At 32.5% G+C, this 22,764-nt stretch overlaps 3 protein-coding genes across 3 annotated transcripts; 1 reads left to right on the forward strand and 2 right to left on the reverse strand.

The window, feature by feature from the left end:
* Nucleotides 1–789: 789 nt before the first annotated feature.
* LOC116019249 lies at nucleotides 790–8,752 on the reverse strand. The gene is made up of 18 exons (XM_031259396.1): nucleotides 8,677–8,752; nucleotides 8,418–8,496; nucleotides 8,219–8,310; nucleotides 7,909–7,947; nucleotides 7,745–7,798; nucleotides 6,898–6,972; nucleotides 6,275–6,340; nucleotides 5,999–6,041; nucleotides 5,835–5,880; nucleotides 4,958–5,051; nucleotides 4,814–4,866; nucleotides 4,023–4,107; nucleotides 3,845–3,947; nucleotides 3,664–3,756; nucleotides 2,704–2,773; nucleotides 1,891–1,957; nucleotides 1,727–1,780; nucleotides 790–1,378 (listed from the first exon to the last, which is right to left on the reverse strand). Exons 2-18 carry the CDS (start codon nucleotides 8,479–8,481, stop codon nucleotides 1,241–1,243), a joined length of 1,236 nt encoding a protein of 411 aa, XP_031115256.1. The 5' UTR covers nucleotides 8,482–8,496; nucleotides 8,677–8,752; the 3' UTR covers nucleotides 790–1,240.
* Nucleotides 8,753–10,352: 1,600 nt separating this feature from the next.
* LOC116020619 lies at nucleotides 10,353–15,968 on the forward strand. Its single transcript, XM_031261089.1, has 7 exons — nucleotides 10,353–10,981; nucleotides 11,247–11,389; nucleotides 11,743–12,014; nucleotides 13,292–13,446; nucleotides 13,691–13,953; nucleotides 15,229–15,291; nucleotides 15,474–15,968. The coding sequence occupies exons 1-7, from the start codon at nucleotides 10,633–10,635 to the stop codon at nucleotides 15,726–15,728; spliced, it is 1,500 nt and encodes a 499-aa protein (XP_031116949.1). The 5' UTR covers nucleotides 10,353–10,632; the 3' UTR covers nucleotides 15,729–15,968.
* Nucleotides 15,969–18,564: 2,596 nt separating this feature from the next.
* Nucleotides 18,565–19,639, reverse strand: LOC116019010 (bZIP transcription factor 11-like). The gene has a single exon (XM_031259073.1). The coding sequence runs from the start codon at nucleotides 19,188–19,190 to the stop codon at nucleotides 18,726–18,728; it is 465 nt and encodes a 154-aa protein (XP_031114933.1). The 5' UTR covers nucleotides 19,191–19,639; the 3' UTR covers nucleotides 18,565–18,725.
* Nucleotides 19,640–22,764: the final 3,125 nt, after the last annotated feature.

The raw sequence follows: 22,764 nt of genomic DNA on the forward strand, positions 1-22,764 counted from the left end.
TTCTTATAATAAATTAGAAAAATACTCCGTATCAAATAAACTCCTAAACATTACTGAAAAATCAATTAGACACCTAAACATTTAAAAAGTTTAGTTAAATCTTATAACATGTTAAATTAGGATAAAGAAGTTTAAAAACCAGTAAATGACCTACTAAAACCTACTTTGCCCCAATTAGGCACCTAAACATATATACTCGTTTTTGAGCTTTTTTGATCTAACTTAACATGTTAAAGGTCATTATTGGAGAACTTAATTGTTGTATTTTTATGTTTGCTTTGAAAAAAATAAAAATTATTTGATCATTAATCTAAAATCTAGAAATATTCGAGTCTTGAAAACTTGAAAGCTACATAACTCCCATTAGATACGGCAAATTATGCTGAGGATTTATTATTTGATAGTATAACAAATAATGTATCTTCGAAAAATGAACATTCAATATATTAAAAAATGTATCTTTTATCTTAATGATCCACTTGGTATAACGATTGCATTGATACTTTGCAAGCTTACACTAACACAATTTCCCAATGATCAAATGTCATTAACACATAGGAGAACAGAATCTGCCAAGGGTGAAAGGCAAAAATAAGATGTTATAATTTAAGCTATTTGTATTTCAACCAACACAAACCACCCAGTCACCCACTCACCCTCACCCACCATTCAATCCATTGGGCAAGTCATTTCAACTATGAGTCAATTTGAGCATTTAACCTGCTCATATAACAGGCCAAAACAAGTTGGGAATGGATCAAGAATATGATATACGGAGTATAAAACTTATAACTCATTTAACCTTAACATTTTTATTCAAAATGTGATAAATTCTTTGTTTTAGGACATTTCAAGATAACACCTAAGAGTTTTAATTTCAATGCAATGCTGTCACTGTATGAACACCAACTGACCAAAGAACCCCAAAAAACAGTATCAAGTGAAGCACTATGAATAAAGTAAAAATGCCTGATTGGGTTTTAAGATGATCATCTACACCTAGGCCAAAATGGCAGATCTGTGTTTCAAACATAATGCAAGAAAGGCCAAAACTGAGATTCAAAATACTATGCCTAATATGCTTTCATCAACTTCTTCTACAACAAGAAAATATGATACGCTTCATATGCAGACCTGATAGATTAGTAACTTCCTTCTTTTTTGAAAGCAATTTTAATTTGGGACACTGGGACTCCAGGAGACAGCATGTCTGTGAATTTCAGAGATGACCTTGAATTCATCAAATTGACCCATATGTTCTTTCAGTAGTTCTCCAGGTTCCTTGAGAAGAATCTGAATTTTGTTCCCATGAAGCCTGGTTTTCAAAAGATCTATTGGTATCTTCTGGCTGTGTGTAGCTGTGGCTTACTCCACCCAACTGCAAAGTTTCAAATTCCAAATTTAAAGCAGCCATATGTTGTTAATATAGGTGACATATGGACACATTAAGCTTCACATTTCTCTCCTTAAGCTTTAAGCTCTCATCCATTTCGGCATTCACATAAAAATAATACGTAGTAAGTAAAATCCTAAACAACAAAGCATGATTAACTGAGGTAAGCTACTAAGCATCCACTTGTTTCAATGTTATTTAATATTGTGTGTGTGTAGAATTTTTACACCACCAAACAAAAACCCTGCAGTCACCACTACTTAGTATGGGTTGAAATTCAACCTAATCAAAATGAGCATTTGAAATAAATAAATAGAAGTATGGTTTACTCACTGTTTCTAAACATGCGGATAAGTATGCCATTCCAGGCAACGCATCAAGACCATGCTGCACATGATGTATAATATACGTAAAGAAGTGGACAAAAGAATATTAAAGGCCAGGAAGGAGAATTGAAGTTGAGTATTTGATTCTATATGCAAATTAAGGTGAGAAACCTGATTTTGCACTCGTGTATTGTAAATAAACCCTCCACAGCACAACAGTGTTGAGGCAACAATGAACCTGCTCCATGTCGTTGTGTTTAGATATCATTATTTCATGTTAGTAAAATAAACTACAAACATTATTGACATAAATGTATATTTCAACAATATGCTAGCAATGGTCAAAATCCTTCAAGTGGCCAGTTATGAAGCACAATTTACAAACTAAAATACATGCAGAATTGCAGATAGCCTCTTACATGACATTTGGTTCTTGGAATGAAAACAGAGGGAATAGCAATAATGGTCCAGAAGAAGTGGAATTATGGAATATGGGTACACAATAGAATAAAAACACTATACCCATTGCTTGGTTTGCATACATAATAGAAACAAGATTTCAAAACAAATGATATTTCAATGTTTAGTTGGTTTTAAAATAGAAATGGAATAAACTACCGAATGACAAAAATACCCATACAAACACACACACATATATACATATATGCACACATATACACATAGCGTATAATATGTTTTACGGAAAACAGCACTTTCAATATTATAAAAAAAGCTATTATTAATACTCCATGTTCCCTCTTGAGAAAATCTATTTCCATTGTAAAGGGAATAGCCCATTCCATAGAAAAGAAAACAAACCAAACAACATAATAGGTCTATTCCATGGATTGTTATTCCATTCTTGGCCTATTACATATTTACATGAACCAAACTTCATCTTAATATGCCATTATTAGTCATATGTGTTAATGTATAAGGGAAGCAATATGAAGGAAGCTGAATAGAATAGGGATCTTTACATACACGCAAGATATCACTCCAAATACTGTCCATCCTCTTGTACCATCTCCTTTCTCACTTTGACTACCCACCGCTAAAACATAAGAATCATAAGTTAGACCATGAACCAGAATTTAACTGCGGGAAGCAACTATGAAGCAGTTGATTTCATCTCCAATATTACTTTCCATAATCTATTATGACGGATGCAGCCTCAGAGTTACAATCAAGACAATATCTTTGAATATAAATTTCAAGACAGTATTATGAAACGAGTGTTGCATTTTTGTAACAGAACCTTGAACTTACTAACAGCAAAACAAAGCAAGCATGTCATTTAGCACAGACTACTCAATCTTAATAAGAACTAAGAAGATGAGAACAGTCAAAAGCAGAGGGTGCAGCACAAGACTACCAAGAAATCCAGACAAAAGATATGTGCCAAAACAATAAGACATACTAAAGTCACCTGCAAAAAGGACCAGGAGGAAATCAAATCCTTTAAAGAAAGCATGCTAGACAACTTCCATTAAGATGCAGGTTAAAGCCAAATTTACCCTTCACGTATGTGTGTGTGTGTGTGCGTGTGTATGTATAAACTAGTGGGAGTTATTCCTTTTGGCTCTCTAAATAATTTAAGTTTCAAAATATGAGATATAAATCAATGGTACACTGACTAGCTTTTCATTTTAAAAAGTAATAATTAAAGATGATTTGGCCCCAATTTTCATGCACAAAAATAAAAGAAAATAATAGACAAGATTTTATGTGCCAACTTTGAGTTGGAGGAAAAGTCTTGCAACAACCGAGAATTGGTGGTGGGATGGATAGTTGAAATTTGAAAACCATGCTAGAGGCGAAATAGTTGTTTAATCTGATGAACTTTATACAAAGGGATTCACAGATATCATCACGCAATGAGAAGTACATGTACATGATGAAGCAAAGACACAGCAACACAAAGAGAAGTTCTATAAAACTTACTGCACATTTTAGTAAGGGTGAATTGAATGGGATCATAGTTTTCCACTGGAATGGTAATGTTAACTTCATATGGCGTGTCAAGAGCTGTTTCACCTGAAGATAATAACCAGATATTTAGAGGATCATCAATTATCATTATTTTACTTCACAAACCTATAAGTTGGAGATATATGTCTTATACATGTCCAATCAATAGTTAAGATTGTTGGTGATAATGTTGTAGGTGACTCTCCACTTGTTGCTGAGCCTGATAATTTCACCTCCAAACCTTGCTCAGGTGAAACCTGGAGGATTGCGTGGGAAGATGAATCAGTATTTAGTAAAGCTGAAATATACAAAAGAAGGAAAGTTCAAAGCACCTTAGTTACTGGCTTTTGCACTAAACTAGAAAGAGATGCAACTGCAGTCATATAAAGGTCTACTTGAGTTTGTTCCGTGCTGAAGCTGTATAGTAATAGGGAATCAATCAACAGTTTACATTTATTACCTTTAGGTAGAGAAAAGTTGGAATTTGCATATGATTCTTAAGAATGTTGATAGTATAGGGAAGTGAAGACAGCCAAGCACTTTAAAAGGTACTTGACATGTTAAATTAGACCATGGAGTAGAGGCCATTTGGTGCTTTGACTGCTTTCCCACCCATTAAATTCTTGAAAAAGTAATTCCAAGGAATACATTTGCTAGGAAAATTAGTTAACATGTTTGCTGTTACCCTTGAAACATAACAATTAAATTCCATGTAAAGTTATTTCAAGCATTTGTTTTGTCTAAACTTTCCAAAGACTTTCTTTAAATAATCTCCAATACACCCTTGCTACAAGCAAAAAAGTTAATGAATACTACGTAAAATTTACACATTCATAGGCACCTAAGAAAAAGAATCAGGCCACCCCTAGCTTGGAATAACTTTACCACCTTTCAAGAAATTATATTCCTAGTTGACCCAAACATTACCTAGTCAAAGCACTCACCAAACATGGTAATAACTTTCTCACCTTTTAAGTTGCCAAGAAAGTTCACCAAATGGTCTCTTAGGGTCTAATTTTTGCGTACATTATTCCAGTTGCAAAATATGGAATACATGAATCTTTATTGCTGATGGCAGAGACACAAAAGATTTATGACAAATAATTATCAACGGATCCAATACCTGAATTCCTTATAAACTTTTTCGAAACCTAATTGAGTCATGCCATTGTAAACCTACAAGTTCATCCAATGATTCCACTTTGTAAGCAGTGTAAGCACAAGCTTTGAAGTATCATTTAGATTTTAGAGGAAAAGGCTTCCTTACAATTTCCCACTTCCGTGGATGAAAACCAACTGTGAAGCCTTCAAACACTCGTTTGCCTGGTTTGTCGCATGGAATGGCAAGTTCTACTATAGTTCTGGTCCAAAAGTCATGAATAGAAACATAAATTGAGAAATTGAACATACAAAATAATATTTGGTTTAAAACCCCTCAAACTAATCTATCGCTTTGCTGTGATCTTTGGAAGTAAGATGACTTCATTCAAATGGCTTGTGAACATTTGAAGATCAGAGAATAAATTTTAAAGGACTTTCTACCAGCAATGGAAAAACTCAAACCTGGATATTGTATCTTTACTCCATTAATTTCTAAGCATCCAACAAGAGACTATAAATACAATGATTCACATGCTAGTACAATTTCCCATTCTTTTAGGGTAGTATTGTGGGGGGTAACCCCAACCAAGATGGCAAGAGATCCACACTTGTAACCACAAGGTCACGAGTTTGAATCCTTGCCCCCTTGGTTCGAGCCGGTAAGCTATGGGTAACTTAGGCTAGTTTACTTCCTGGTGGTCCTTTGCCGGCTAGGGTCACAAGGCGGTATCTACTCACACTCGAAAGGGTTGTGGGGTTTCCCTCGTCATCCAAAAAAAAGGGTAGTATTGTGATAAGAACTACTTTAATTCAGGTTCAGTTTATTACTTTGTTGAGTTGCACATGCATAAAAAGTCACTAAACTTGCCTTAGATAAATTGGCAAATAATCTGATCTTCTTAAAAAATTAAAAACCACTTTCTTTTTTATTAAACATAAATGTGGTTGCTCCATATTACAAGTACTTAGACATGATTATTGGTATAGATGGAATCAATTATGCAAAGCCAAATAGAATAATATTTTTATGTTCATTAAAATACCTGCAGCTAGATTCATTAGAGATGCTGCATATACATCCAAGTCCACCTGTATTTCAAGAAACCAAAAGTATTACCAGAATGGCTTCAGGCAAAGACAAAAGAATACTGCAGGAAAGAATTTATATTTTATATTGTTCATCATCAATCTATTTAATCAATAATACCTTTACATTGCCCATTAGGGCAGTCTCCACATATGATATCGACCTACAAATTCAGGATGAGAGGAAAACTTATGTAAATATTTTAGCAGTGCATGTATTTTTTATATGCTTGGTCAAGCAGACAATACTCATACCACCCCCCGCCCCCACAACTCCCCCCAGGCACTCTACAGGAAAGAAGAAAATAAATCACAGTATAAAAGAATATGTGAATGTGATGTGATTCCAATAGAGAAGGAAAAACTGAAAAGGGAAGAGAATGAAAGAGAGAGGAACCTGAGCTGTACGGCCCATCTTATCATAAGATTGCTCACAATTAGTCAGGTCACCATTGAAATATTCCTGGATTGAAAAAAAAAAAGAAGAAGGCAAGAACAAGGATTTAAGTCAGTTGATAATGATTTTCAATCAAGCTAGATTTGCTCAAACACATCAATAAATAGACATGCCAAAGAACTCTCCTAATACCTAAAACTGACAAAAACTATTAGCATTTCTGTTTACCTAAAAAAACACAATGAATGCTGGAAAGGCTACCATCTTGAAGTCTTCCATCTACCACTTATTTTATTACTAAGTTGTTTCCTTTTAAAGTTGAATCAGGAATCCATTATCTAAAAGCATCACCTCATCCTTTCCTTAATTCCTTATTTGATAAATAGGAAGAGATATTAGCCACAACCAAAAAAAGAAGAGAGGATGGATTCATCCACATTAGAAAAAAGTCAAAATGGCACAAGCAACCTCCATGGAAGGTTTTGGATCATCCACACTAAAGGAAGTTGAACGTGGGGATGTTTTAGCTTTTTTCTGTCAGTCTTGTTATGCCAACAAGTGAACAGTGGAAACTACACTATTATATTGCATAGTAGTTACCAAGAAATAGCACTGTGACTTACTTGAATAAAGTTGACTTGTCCAGAACCAGCTACAAAATAATTGAACTTATCATATCTACCAAAATCCAAATACCCCTGCAGTTTTATAAATATGATAACAAATTATGAAAGCAGCATAAGCATTACATAAACCATCATTATCCTGATCAATGAAAATGCGACTTAGAAATTTTAATCTGCCATTCCCTGATTATATACTGCAGAGCAAATTCAATGGTCAAGTCACTTGAGTGTAAAATTTCATATTATTTTGAGCTCTCTAGTCTGAGACAGAAATTGCAGCTCATTGGATACAAAGCTGAGTTCTATGAATACTACTCAAGAAACTACATTTGTGCAGCCTTCTTGTCAGAAAAATAGTACTCCGTAATAAGAAACAAACAGCTATTCGAAATTCAATAATTGGTTGCTCTTAAACTAATTAAAAAGGACAAAATGAGCTTCAAGAACATCTTCAAGAAACCAGGCCATGGGGACAACACATCGGGTAAATGCTCCTCTAACTTCGATCAAGTTTGGAGCTCAAATCATTCCTCTTCCCCCTTCACACCTATCTAATTTTATTTTTTAATCCACATGAAATATAACCATCAAGGAGCTGTTCTCCTGTAAAAAGTTGGTCTTATTATGAACAGTTAGGAAAGAGACGTCACTAGAGTATACTATCTACAGAAGATAGTTTACTCCCAAGGTGTAAAATAATCCCAGACTTTGGAACCACAGTAAATCAAGAGAAAAGTTTCATCATTGCTCACAAACAATTGAAAAATGAAAACCCCAATCAATAAAAATAGAAAGTGCATGCATAGTTATCAAATTAGTAATATGAGTTCAAAGAATAATATACCCCTTGTGACCTGGCTTGTACATCTTTACAAAACCGTAACACCATGTCCGTGCCCTACATGATAACCATCATAAGTGCAAAGTACTACAAATCACTAGCTTTGACCATAATATTTTGCATACTTTTAACAGAAGCCATAGCAGTTTACATGGCTATAACATTACCTGTCCATCATAATTAAATGGATGTCCAATCCAGCTACTCTAAGAAGCAGCTTAGGAAAAACATTATTGCTTGATGTGTATTTCAACCCCAAAAAATGTTGAATTACAATTAGCTCTTAAGAAGAACAAACATACAAATGAAAACATATTTCAAAATCAAATAACAAAATCTTCTAACAAGCTAATTAAGATTCAAGCAATGCCAGTGCAGGTTATGATTCTCAAAACGGATGAGCACAACCAGCAGTGTCCGAGATTCAAAGACAACGCATCTCTTCACAGTAAGAGTTTCATAAATAACAAAGGATACAAAATCATAAATGTAGCTGGAATTGTCAAGAACATAGCACCCGGTACTTGGCACAACAACCGAAGCAACCCCGAGTGCCTCAAACAGAACAGCTGCAACAAATATGTAACTCGTAAACTATACCAAAATGTCAAACAACTAGTGATAAATATTAAATACCAGTAAACAAAATGTTTCTCCATTTGTATCACAAGATTACCTGCCAAGATGGTAATTAGTATATGATGCACATTATTGTCTAAGCAATTTCTTATGCAAGGCATTTCGTCAAACAGTTCCTGCCAATAAATATGTAAAACAATGATAAATACAATTTAAAATAAATAAATAAATTCTTTAGTGCTTGTTTTTCATGATTTCTTTACTACCAGAAACTTGATGAGATGTAGAGCTACGCATTAGTTTACTGCATATAAGTTCCGCATCAATCGAGTAAATCTAATGCAAGAAAAATTTACCGATAATGCGTTCGCCGGCGTTGAACTGCGCACCACCTCCGGGAGCTCTACCACTCACCTGAGATTCTTAAAATTAATTAAAAGTTAAAATGAGTCGGTGACCAAAATGCCCCTTCATAAGCCCGGATCATTTGTTTCGGGGCAAAATTTTATTGCACTTCTTCTTTTTTCTTTTTCTTTTTTTTTTTAATTCTTAATCTAAAATATTTAAAATTAAAATTTTGTGAAACTTTCACGAAAAATTAGGGCATTTTGAATGAGATTTTTTTTTTTGTATTTTATGAGTGCATGCAAAAATATATAAGTAGCCATGATTTTTTTTTTAACTATATTTGAAGCGTTTCAAATTTAGTTTTAAGTATAATGTGAAGTTAAAAGTTTTGTCTTTTCTCTAATTGATGGATTTTTTAGTACTCTGTTACGCATACCACGACAATTTTAATCTAAAAAAAATTACAAATCAATAGAAGGAAGTATAGGATTAAAGTCTTTGATTTGGATGAATCTATATTGGCTTAGGGCGAAAAGCAATAGTGATAGGAAAAAAAAAAGGAAAGAAAAAACGTATGGCCGATGATGACAGAGATAACAATTGTTATACGGTGGGTCATGGTTTGAAAATGACGCAATTTCTTCAAGTAAATAAATGGCAGTCGTTATATTTAACAAATCTCGTATTTCTAGTGTGTTTATAACAAAATGAAATTACAGTGTATCTAAAATGAAGCTGTAATTGAATTGAAATAATATTTTAGTTGTGTTGAAATGAAAATACAATATGTATAAAATGAAACTGAATAACATGTCTCACATATTGAGTGAATATTGTCAAATGGAACTGTAATTGAATTGAAATGATACTTTAGTTGTTATGAAATTAAACTACAATATGTATAAAAGAAACTAAATAACACGGATCACATAATGAGTGTATATTGTCAAATGAACCTGTAATTATATTAAAATGATACTTTAGTTGTGTTGTAATGAAACTACAATGTATATAAAATGAAATTTAATAACAGTTTAACATATTTGAGTGTATATTATCCAATAAAAGCGTAGTTGAATTATAATTATAATTTAGTGATGTTGTAATAGACAAATGTGTGTATAATAAAATGAAATAAATAACAAGTACACTATAATAAGACTAGTGTATAACTGTATATATAATGTCAAATGAAACTGTAATTGAAACAAAATGAAACTTTAGTTATACTGAAATGAAACTACGATGTATATAAAATGAAACTAAATATGTACAACCAAAATTAATTAAACGAAACGGGTTTCATTTCTTTTCATTAAAAGAAACGACACAGTTTTGAACCATGATCCACATTAAAATTTGTCGGTAGATAATGACATCGATTGATTCTTTTAATTTATTTGAGCAATTATGTCCCTTTTTGTTTTAAACATAATAATATTATTATAGTGAATTGACAAAAAAATCACAATCACTATTTTATGGTATTTATTACCTTATGTAAAATAAGACAAACTATCAATGTTGAACGAACCAATTTTGCAAAAAGAAAAAAAGAAAAAAACAACGTTGAACGAATATTACACATTTGTTACCGACATTTTTTTTTTGGGAGCAAGAGTATTTATTTGAATTTTTAATTCAAAAACTCAATTATGCCTTTATTTTATTTGATTTTTATATGAAGGGCTTAATTGCCTCTTTATCCTTATTCTCAATATTCAGCAATGTGCTATGTGCCTTTTGATAATTTGATGCAAAAAGATAAAACATTTTTGCTGATTTGCGCAAAGGAATAATCTAATCAAAGTTTACCATATCGACGGCGAAGCGGTGACCCGCCGGAAAGTGAATCATTCACAGTGCCGCCGCAAACACCGCCTGACCCCGCAGCTTCCAAGTGTCGACTGTGAAAGACAAATGTACGCACAGTATCCATCCTCGCCAAATTCAGCTCCCCTAAAATGCCGTCAATCGTGACTGGGATCCACCAAGCAAACCCTAGCACCACTGGAATGGCGAAGCTTCAGTCTCCTTATTCTTCCGCGACGTCGGCGTTGTTCCGGAAGCGGCGCTGGCTTATGGTGGTGGCTCTCCTCGTCATGCTCTCCGTCACCACAGTCATTGCGTTTCTGATAAGGGGCGGCATCGACTCCGCCTGCGATTGCCGCAGTGGAGTGGAGTCCGGGAAGCTATTTGGTGCTAATGTGGAAGTTTCTAAGCAGATTGCACCTGCCGGTGTACGTCAGAGCCCGCTCAGTTTCATGAAGTCGAAGCTCGTGCTTCTGGTTTCACATGAGCTCTCTCTTTCAGGTACTCCTCTTTTTCCTTTGAGTGTTTGTGGATATTAGACAGAAACGTTTCAATTTCATCATAGTAGTAAGCGACTTGAGTAGTAAGATTTTCAAAAATTTCCGGACTGTTGTTGATCTAATGCATTTTCGCAATTGTGATGGCTTAATCTATTGTCAGAATGTATCATTTTCTTTAAGACGGTGGTCAATAGATTGTGCTTAAGGCGGATCTCATTTATTATGATTTCCTCATTTTTATACATTTTTGTTCAATTTGCATATAGGCGGACCTCTCTTGTTGATGGAGCTGGCTTTTCTGTTGAGGGGTGTTGGTGCTGAAGTCTGTTGGATCACAAATCAAAGGCCAGCTGAAACAGATAATGTTGTATACAGTTTGGAACACAAAATGCTGGACCGAGGAGTTCAGGTTACAAATAGTTGATGCAAACTTATATCTTACCAATTCAATAGCCAAATTGTTATACTACGTATTAATTTTATTTTCTTTGGTTTACCGTATTACGGAGTAATTCTCTTTCTGTAGCGGAAGTTTGCTGTAGGTATCATTTATACCAGGTAGTTTTTGTAGAAAACTTGTCTAGGAGTGTAGTTATTATGCTATTGGAAGCAATTCATTAGGTTTATGGTAGGTGATTAGGAAACAAACTATTTTTATTTCAATAAGATTCTAATTATTGGATTCCTAATGGTAATGGTGGCTTAACTAACACATCCTATGTTATCCATGGTTCTGCTGAGCATTTGATCTCCTCTCTTTAGGTTTTCCCTGCGAGGGGTCAAGAAGCAAAAGATACTGCTCTAAAAGCTGACTTGGTTGTTTTAAACACTGCTGTTGCTGGAAAATGGCTGGATGCTGTTCTCAAGGATGATGTTCCTCGTGTTCTCCCCAAAGTTCTATGGTGGATCCATGAAATGCGAGGCCACTACTTCAATCTTGAGTATGTAAAACATCTTCCATTTGTTGCTGGTGCAATGATTGATTCACATGTAACAGCAGAATACTGGAAGAATAGGACAGCAGAGCGCCTAAGGTGTGCTTTTAATGCCTTTCTCATCCTTTTGGTTATGATCAACTGTTTTATTTGCTCTTATCATTGTAATAACTGATTTGTACTTCAGTTTGTAAAGAAAGTTCAACATTAGATTATTTTTACTTGTAAAAAAGTAAATAAAAATGAAGAGTGGACATTATATAGGAATGTAGCTATAAGAACAGCAGTTGGCAATTTATCATTTTCTAGTAAGCTTTGAAGATAGCCCTTGCTATGGAAAGAAGGGGTGCAATTGTGCAAAGGGTTTCAAGAATTTCTTTCAAGGGCAGGTGCTATCTACCGGGCTTATACAATTGTTCTTTGTTCCCTTGATATCTCCAAATTATACCTACCTTTAGTCTCCACTTATACAACTGTAGTATGAAACAACAAAGGAAAATTTTCAAACTATAATTTGGAGGCACAGTTCTATTGCATAGAGACATTCAGCTTTATTGAGTATGCCGTACCTTTCTCTAAACCTCACAGTTATATAATCAAAACTATACAAGACTTTAGAGGAAATCAAAACTAGTAAGCAGGAGAACCAAATTTGAATTATTTGACTATATTCTCATATACATTATTTTTCATGTAAACTTAGAAGAATGGACAAAAGGTTTAAGAGTATTAAGCTAATATATGTACGTGAAAAGGTTTTTGAACATTTTCATGTCTTAAGCAATGGTGAAAATGACCACTTCTCAAACAGAGGTTTAGTACAGTTTTAGGAATTGGTGGATGATAATGTGATGTGTGTTGTTACTTCTTACCTTGTGAGTTGTGATGTACTTGGGAGCTTCTTTTAACTTTCCCAATTCTTGTAACTTGATCTTAACTTGGTACAAAAACATATATATAATTTTTACTTCTAAAGTCTAATATATGTGAAATATCAATATCCGAACTAATAATATATTGAGTTCAATCAAAATCTAAAACTTGGCTTAGAGTTCAAGTTTTAATTGTGATAATGGGAATAATGTCTAACTTTAAGTGTAAGCAAATAAGTTATGTTTATATACTAATATAAGTAAATGTAAGTAGAAAAAATAAAAGATGGTGATAAGTAAAAGAAGATGATAATGAATGTAATCATAGTAATAGATAAATGTGTAAGTAGATAATGGTGATAATGTGGTTGTAGTGATATATAACTAAATAGATGATAGAGATTTTGTTTTCTATTTAGAAAAACGATTTTCTCTAGTCTTTATTTTGAGTATTTGATTTTTTTTTATTTTATTTTTTTTTTTTAATTTTTATTGAACATGTAGGATTAAAATGCCCAAAACCTATGTTGTTCACCTTGGGAATAGCAAGGAGCTAATGGAAGTTGCTGAAGATAGTGTTGCAAAAAGGATTTTGCGGGAACATGTTCGTGAGTCACTTGGAGTTAGAAATGAGGACATACTATTTGCTCTGATAAACAGTAAGCCTGTTCTATTTCTCATCTCATTCTTTGGTTTTGCTACACATCCTGCACTTGTGCTTTAAATATAATAACATTTCCATCCGATGGCGTAGCTGACATAGTTACTTATGTCTTCATAGATAGAAAATATTCTGCTCCATGTAGTTCAATCATGAATAGACCTTCCTCTATTAATTCAATATGTTCCAGATGCTTCATGCTTTGCTTGCTTGTATATGACTTTGGAACTTTGGTGGGCCAGGTGTTTCTCGTGGGAAGGGTCAAGACTTATTTTTGCATTCCTTCTATGAGAGCTTGCAATTGATTCAACAAAAGAAGTTACAATTGCCAACTGTCCATGCTGTTGTTGTAGGAAGTGATCTGACTACTCAAAGCAAATTTGAGTTAGAGCTTAGAAACTTTGTGCAACTTAAGAAGATCCAAAACTATGTGCATTTTGTCAATAAGACTCTGACAGTTGCACCATATCTTGCTGCAATTGATGTACTTGTGCAAAATTCACAGGTAAGTGGTCCCTTAGTTTTGCATTTGGATGGTTTGTCAAACTCTGATTATAATGCGGCAGTGTCTTCTGCATCTTTGGATTTTTTCTACTCACAGTTCATGTATGCTTAACTGCTTGCTTAGTTCCAATCTTGTTCTGGTTTGCTGCCTGGCATTTAACTTTGTGAGGAAAATAGATACTAAATTACCATATCTAATATGGAGTTCTTCAGTGAAGAACTAAATTTAACTTCTATGGAGCTCTTTGACATTCATTTGATTGTATTCTTCTCTTCTTGAAATTCATTGTCTTTTCTTCTTTTTATTAGGTATTGAATGGTTCTTGTAGTAGCCTATCTCTAGTGCTTAGTTTCATAGTTCAATTTGCATACCAAGATAGTTAAAAGCTTATTTTCCCCCCTTCCTTTCTTTATCCAATTCTCTGTAACATGTATATTGCAACAAAATTTTGTCTTATAGAATGTCTTTTTAAATGCCAAATGTAGCCTAAATTTAAGTTTAAGCACAGGCTGAAGTGTTTTACTGTTTTCCATTTTCTTCGATTCCAAAGCATGCGGTGTTGATCTGTACACATTTCATATAGCTAGCTCTTGGTTATGTACATTTCTCTCCTTTTAAAGCTTGTTATTCTGCTAAGCTATAAGTACAATCTGACATCGTCCTTAACTCTTGTTTGATTCTCCCAGTTCTCTAACCATACATCATTTACTTAAAGTTGCAAAGAGAATGATTTTATGGCAGTACAAGCTTACTTTCAGAGAAAAAAGATATTCTCATTTTGGAGCAGTTCATGTTAGTGCTTTATTTTCTTTGGAGTATTTATTGCCTTCTTAAACCTAGCACTCATTCATTATTTCATTCACTTCATTCTTCAGCTAAGACATAAAACTGGTGGAAGACTGTAGTAGATTCTTAGCCTTGCTTGTTTTTCTCTCAATTTCTCCAGGGAACTGTAAAGATATGTTTCATTTAAATGGTAAAAAGAATGAAAGGACCCTGTTATTTCTGCAAGTAATTGGGACCCAACTAGGTTGAGATTAAGTGATAGTTGAGTTGTACCATATCTTTTGCGAAAAAATTGCCAAGATTCTATATTGCTGTCTTTGGTATTGGTTGGATGTTTAAGTTTCAAAAACATAATTGAGAAAACTCCTTGTATATTCAGTTTCTGTGAGTATAGTTTTGGGGCAGACTTACTTTTTTTTTTTTTTTGGGTATGAAAGTCTACTTCAAGATTCTAATTTGGTTGTTTTCCTCCAACTTTTATCCATGTAGGCCCGGGGAGAATGTTTTGGTAGGATTACCATTGAAGCCATGGCATTTCAGCTTCCTGTATTGGTAATTTCTCCATATCCTTGTTCCTCCTTTTTCAAACTGCTTTCATCCTGTTTGCTAAAGCTTGTGCTTATGATTTTTTTGATTCTGTTAAGTGAATAATTCATATTTATACTCCAAGTTACATAAAGATTATTTGCTTGATGAACCTCTGATTTTTGGTCCTTTTCAAATTGCTGTTCCAGGGAACAGCAGCTGGTGGTACTCGAGAAATTGTTCTAAACGGAACAACTGGGTTACTGCACCCCGTGGGAAAAGGCGGGGTAATGCCTCTGGCAAGAAACATAGTGAACCTCGCCTCTCATGTCGAGAGGAGGCTTACGATGGGAAAGAAGGGTTACGGGAGGGTGAAAGAAGTATTTTTGGAGCACCATATGGAAGAACGGATTGGTGGCGTTTTGAAGGATGTGCTGCAAAGGGCGAAGAGTGCTGCAGCATAAGAACAAAAGATCATAGACTGTATGTAGTAGTTCCAAGCTTTCTTTCTTGGCTGGCAATCAATATTTAATGTTTGCTTGTTTGTACAAACTGTTGCTGGCTGGGCGATTCGGGAAAAACGATTTCTTTTTTATACACAACAAATTTGAGTTTCAAATAGAGTTCAATTAATTTCACTTTTTTGTCGCACAATTGTCATGGTCACTTTCAGTGTACAATTTATACAAGATCAACTTCAAATCTGCCTCCCCAGCTATTTCAATTTTATTTTATTTGTTAGTTGCGTTTATCCAAGACCAAGAGGAATAATTAATTGAAATGATGAATTCATCATTATTATTACCTTTTCAAATGGAATGTCATAGGTTTAAGTCTTATCCCAATAAAAGATATTGGCATAATCATAGTCTTATCCCAATAAAAGATATTGGCATAATCATATTGAGCACATAATATAGATAGGATTAGATCGTAGTAAAAAGAAAAGAAATTTGAAATGATGAAATTAGACATTGAAATTTAAAAGAAAACATCATCACTAACCATGTGGCTATGGAATCTTCTTAAAAGTGGCTGCATTGCATGGTTGGCCACATGCTTTAAATTGCCAATAAGACAATATTCTTTCTTAACTAGCTAGCTCAATACCATTCAGACTCCAAACACTCCAATGACCTAACAACTTTCTAAGAATTGAAGCAAATTAAAACACACCCTAATAAAGCATAAAGTATGCCATTCCAATTGTATAATGACCATCCATATCTAATATTAATAATAAAGTAAAACAAATAGTTTTTCTTTTCTGTACTATTGACTCTGTTACAATTCAGCATCTGCTCACAATTACTTTCTCAATTTAGTGAAACACAAAGAGTCAATACTGACCTCTGGGACTTAAACTATTAACCTCTCATTTGAGAGAGCCACGAAGCAGTCAAAATATATTTTGTGAAAAAGCTGTATTAATTAATTTAATAGTGCATTACTATATTGGAAAGATGGGAACAAGAACAAACACCACTTCATTAAATTGATGTAATGACTCGGATGTCAAAACTTCAAAAGCTTGCTGGCAATACTTTATTTATTAATTTTGTCTTCATTTTTTTATACTGATAATAATACGTACGGTCCATAGCTATCTAGTAAGTATTATATTTGTGCTTAACAGCATATATATATATATAATCAACCGACATCACAAGATGTCACCTTTATTTTCCCGAGTAGACAAAAAGTAATTTTTTTTTTGCTTTGTCGGTTGCATCAATTACCACTAATCTATAATTTTATTGAGCTAATTAATATTTAAATTTCATTATGTTGGATTTATGGTGCATGATTTTCTTGTTTAGGTCACTTGATTATTGAGATTATAAGGAAAATTGATATATGCATTAAATTGTAATAAATATTATAATAATTCATATTAATTACGTGAAGTAGCCAACTTGGCAAGTCTAATCTAATCAATTCAAAGCATGCCGTATGATGCAAGTAATTAATGCACTGATTTTAGATTGTACTTTGGATGGAGAAGGGAAAGAAGGAAGCAAGGTTGAAATTGAGCGACCGGAATTACCTAAGGAATCTTTATATTTTTATGCAAGTGCGAGATTTCGTTTCTTAAATCTGAAAATTAAATTTGGGTGAATATTGTGACGAATCTGTAGGACGTCTATTTAGATCTTTCATTTGTATCTAATAGACGAATTGACTACCTCTTTAACCTGACTGATCTAATTTGTCGACTAGGTATTTTTGTAAGGTATCCATCATACACAATCACTAAAGTCAATGACAAAATTAAGTTAAACATATTAGTGAAGAACAAATAAATTATAATGCTAATTTGTTTTATAAATTAAGTTGACTTGCACATGTTATGTTCCCTTTAACTTGCATATACTCCATATGTTAAGGAATATACCAGGGTGATTTCTTAAGACGGAGTGTATGTGTTTACTTTAATTTTTGTGTGTGTCTGTATTTATATATTATTGAATAAATATTCATAATGATAAAAGAGATTGAATAAAATATATTTTTATTAATACTAAATAAAATTTTTATGACACTAATATAACATGTTATTGTGTATAAATATTCTTGATTATTTACAAGATTTTGAGTCTTATTATCTCATATATATATAAACTAATTTTAATGCTCTCCTAATTTTGACAATATAATAATTTATATTCTAAAATTTTTCTAATTCTAATAATATAATCACTTATAATGTTATCTAACTCTATATATAATTGAATGTAGTGTTGATGTGGAATATTATTATGTCCTTTTGTAATCAATGTGTTTAATAATAAGATGATAAATTCGTGGTCTTGTCTAATCATTCAATATTTCATTATGTCATCATATCTGCCTTTAATTTATTTTTGTCAGTCCAATAATCTTTCATTATTTGACTAAATTAATAGGAGTATTAATAATTCTTTTCAATTCCAATACAAACTCTGTAAAGAATTTTCTCCATTGTATATTTCAAGAATGAGTTATTGATGAAAAAAATAAAATAAAAATTGATTAGCAATAGCAAAAGAGGCAAGATGCCTACAATTAACATGAATTGGCCTGGTTAATTAATGTACTAGTTCACAATCCAAGTTAGGTAATAAAACAACATATATATTATATCTACCTCAATTATTTATATTCACTTATATATGCATGATTGCATGTATACACAACCAACCAATGAAGCAAGAGACCAATATATAGCTAGTTACTAGAAAGAAAGCTCCAATCAATTCGTTATGAATAATTTAAGTTTATTAATTACTTTGATCAGTTACGATCATGAGATAAAATTGATTTTATGCGTACTTTCAATAAATTGAACATAATTTTAACTGACTTTAATATTTAGAAGGTGCTTATTATACATAAAAAAGAAAAGATATAACAATTGACATGGTACAAACATTATAGTTTAACACTTGTGCATTAGATCTAGAACATAATTTAAACCGCCATTAGTATTCAACCAGAGCATTAGGAGAAGCTATGAGAGGGATGATATTCCATGGCTTGAAGAAATCATCATCGATATCATCATCATAATCCCAACTTGAACTATTGCTGGGACTCATATTGTTCAGGATCTCGTTGAGGGAGCGCAGGCGGTGGTTGAGCTCCGCCACCTGAGCCATGAGGATCGAGTTTTCGGCCTCGACTTCCAGGCGAAGCCGAGTCACGACGCCGAGATTGGCCAGGATATGGCTGTTTTCCGCCTCGAGTTGATTCACCTGGGCCGTTAGTTCATCCAGAAGCTTCTGCTTCTTCATCCTCGATCGCCTAGCCGATTCCCGGTTCGATATCATGCGTTTCCGCTTCCTTTGATCCATCATCATAATCATCTGCGAATCTTCTCGCGATTTCACGCTCTCAAGTTTCACCTCGCTTGATCCTGATGAACAATTTCCACTAGAACAAGCCATGATGCTAATGTTTCTTATAATTTATTATATATATATGCTAGCTATGATGTACTAACAATTGAATTAAGATCGAGATTGAAAATATGAAATAAAAAGGCCTAGCAGGGTTTAATTTGGTGATCGATGATGATTAGGGGAGGTTGTTCATGAGAAGACGTAGAACCAGTGGAGGAAGGCGACGGAGAAGGATTGGACCAAGTGAGTGCGGCGGCGGAGGGTGGAGGAGATGGTCAATCCTGAGAGGAGTACTTCGCTGATCACCGGAGACATGATCGCCGGTCCGGCCGGAACATCAAAATATCTAAGAGATGAAAGATCAGAGATTGAGAGAGAAATTAGGGATTGAAGATTTGAGAAGTTGGGAGAGAGATGGTGGGAAGAAAGTATATCGGAGAGGATTTCGATAGTGTTGGAGATGGAATTTTATAGACTTGATAAAGCTAAGTATATGGAAACTCATTAATTTATATATGAAAAATTGAAAATTGAAGGCTTTTTTTTTTTTTTGGAGTGTTGGTCGATACTTGTAGGCTTGAGGTTGCAATGTCGTCATTGGGTTCAACTAAAGTGTTTGGGCTAGGCCATAATAATTTATTTTGGTTAGCCTGGGTACAATTTCCTTTACAGATCAAATAATCCACTTGTTGGACCAACTATGAAATTACAAATAGGGAAAATGACATTTTTTATGCTTGAATTATAGGCTTATAGCAACCCCCTCCCCCCCCTTTTTTTTTTTTTTTTCAAAGTTACTTTCTCAACCAAATGAAGCATGAAGAGCCAATATCGCCTCCACTGAGGCTCGAATCCACCCCCTCTCATGTGGGGTGCAACCGGGTGCCATAGTGTTTGGTGGCTATAGTATTCGGTTCGGTTCAAATCAAATTGTAGCCATCCCTAAATATAAGCAATAATTTGTTGAAGAAGAAATATAAATGAAATAATTATTGTATGGACAAAAATGTCAATTTAACATCAATAGAAAAAAATTGTAACTTTTAAAATAATTGAAGAAGCAAATATGAATACATGAATAATTTAGAGTGAAAAATGCTATAAACTTATAATTCCATAGCGGACATTTTCCCTTACAAATATAAAAATACATACGAGAACAAATTGTAGACCACCCAAACCGAATACCATATTATAGCACTAAAATACATATAGGAACCTACAAGTTTGCTACCCATTTTTGTTGCCTATTTGAAATTAGATTCAATAATGCTTTTAGTAAACTTGGACATGGAATTAGGGTTTTACAAACGAGGATTGGGAAAAATTATTTTGCCAATTTCGAAAGCAAATTATTTTGTGGACCATAGTCTACATAGATGTGTGGACCGTGAATATAATATACATTTTTAATATACTAAAAGTACATTATTTGTGTACTGTTATTTAATAATATATAAAAATTCATATACTTTCAAATAATATACTTTATGTATATAAATAATGTACTTGTATTATATTAAAAATGCGTATTATATATTCATCTTATAATTGTTTAGGTGATCTGACGTGCTATAATACAACAACCACAAATCCACAATGCCTTCCAAACTCCAAACAATAGTGCCCTATTTACAACGTACATAACATGTCCTATGCTTTCTATATATAGTTCATCCCAACTTAAAAGACCTTGCTGTGCTGTCATATCACTCTGACTTTTCTTTTATACTCCGTATATAAAGAATCTTCAATATATATATATATATATATACACACACACACACTTAAACAATATTAAAATCTTAGTTATATTGGTGTAATAATTTTTTTTTTTTAAATTCATAATTATAGAATTCATATTTGTGTAATAATAATGGTATGATTAATAATTGTTAAAGAATTTTAGATATTGTAAATAATTAAATATAATTATGACAACATTTAATATATATTAAAGTAAATTTAATAGTGTAAGATAATTTTTGTCGATAAAAATAATAGTGTAATATTTATAGTGTAATGTACAACTCAATAAATATAGAAATATAGACACAAATCATGGGTAAAACATCGGTTCATTCTTATAAGTTTTTTATTTGAATTTTAGATATTTATATAATAATAATAATAATAATAATAATAATAATAACAATAACAATAATAATAATAATCATGTAACCATTTTTTTTTTATAAATTTGATATTTATAATTTTAAAAATACACGAGTAACCACCAAATTCTTTCTAATTAAAATCTAAATGAAATCAAATTTATTTATTATATTACTCCAATATATAATGTGTATATAATTAGAGTACTACTTTATTACAAAGTTGAAACAAATTACGGAATATCTTTTTATAGCTAAAGTAATTACTACTATAGAACCATAGTCATACTTTAAAGTCACTCCAATCGACTTAAATATATATATATATATATATATATATATATATATATATATATATATATATATATATATATATAAACATAACTTTTTTTTTCTTTTTGACTCTTATTAGTATAGTAGATATGATAACATGCATTCTCCAAATTAAATAAGCATGTGACAAGATAGATTTGAAAGAATAAAATAATTAAGCACAAATAATATTGATACCAACTGCAAGGGTCGTTATAATGCATTAAGCATATATATGATGAGGCATCATAACAAAAATCAATATATATGATTTAAAAGAATAAAATCAATTAGAAGCATAAATTAAAGATCATATGGGTAGCTATAATTAATTTAAGAGAATATATCAATTAGAAGGAAAAATAGACAATTTTCAAAGGATATCTATCATCAATTTTCAACAATAAGCCAAGCTAGCAAACCACAAGTTCACATGTAGTGGAAAAGTAAAAGGTGTTGATACCTAATACATATTGAAAGAAATGAAATAAATTTAGATTCATGGAAATCATATATCAACTCAAACTCATAATTATTTGAAGAATATATTATCATATCAAATGTAATGTACAAAGGAAATTAAATTAAAAGACATGAAGAATGATACATTTCTTTATAAAAATTGACACTTTATAATATTTACTATGTGACGACTTGTCATTGTTATATTAAATTTTTTATTTAATTATTATGTGATATTTTATACTCATAGTAAAGTCATTTAATCAATGGGTCACACTTGTGAGAGCGTCTCACGGGCCTTAATCCGTGAGTGGATCATAAAAACCAATCAAATTAAAGACCAACTCATAATACTAATTATGACCCAAATTATGTTGATCCGACCTGTCTCACAGATTAAAGCCCATTAGACGGTCTCGCTCAAGTTTTTGTCTTAGTCAATTCACAATAATTAATAAAATAAAGAGTTTTTTTTTTTAATTTAAAATGAAAAAGTGTCAAGCCCCCTTAAGTATAGTGGATAGTGCAACTGAGTCCCTAAGTAAAAAAACTCCATTAAAATTCCTAAACCGATAAAAATATTCGGTTGAATCCTAAATGACTTGTTTAGCAGGTTACTACTCCTTGAGTTGAAATTAAGGGGTGTAAAACTTTATAATCTATATCACATTTGGTCATGCTATCAAATTAATTTATATTTTAAAAATAATTTTAATAATTTTTTAATTAAA

Source organism: Ipomoea triloba, chromosome 5, assembly GCF_003576645.1.
Source record: "Ipomoea triloba cultivar NCNSP0323 chromosome 5, ASM357664v1".
Lineage (NCBI taxonomy): Eukaryota > Viridiplantae > Streptophyta > Magnoliopsida > Solanales > Convolvulaceae > Ipomoea > Ipomoea triloba.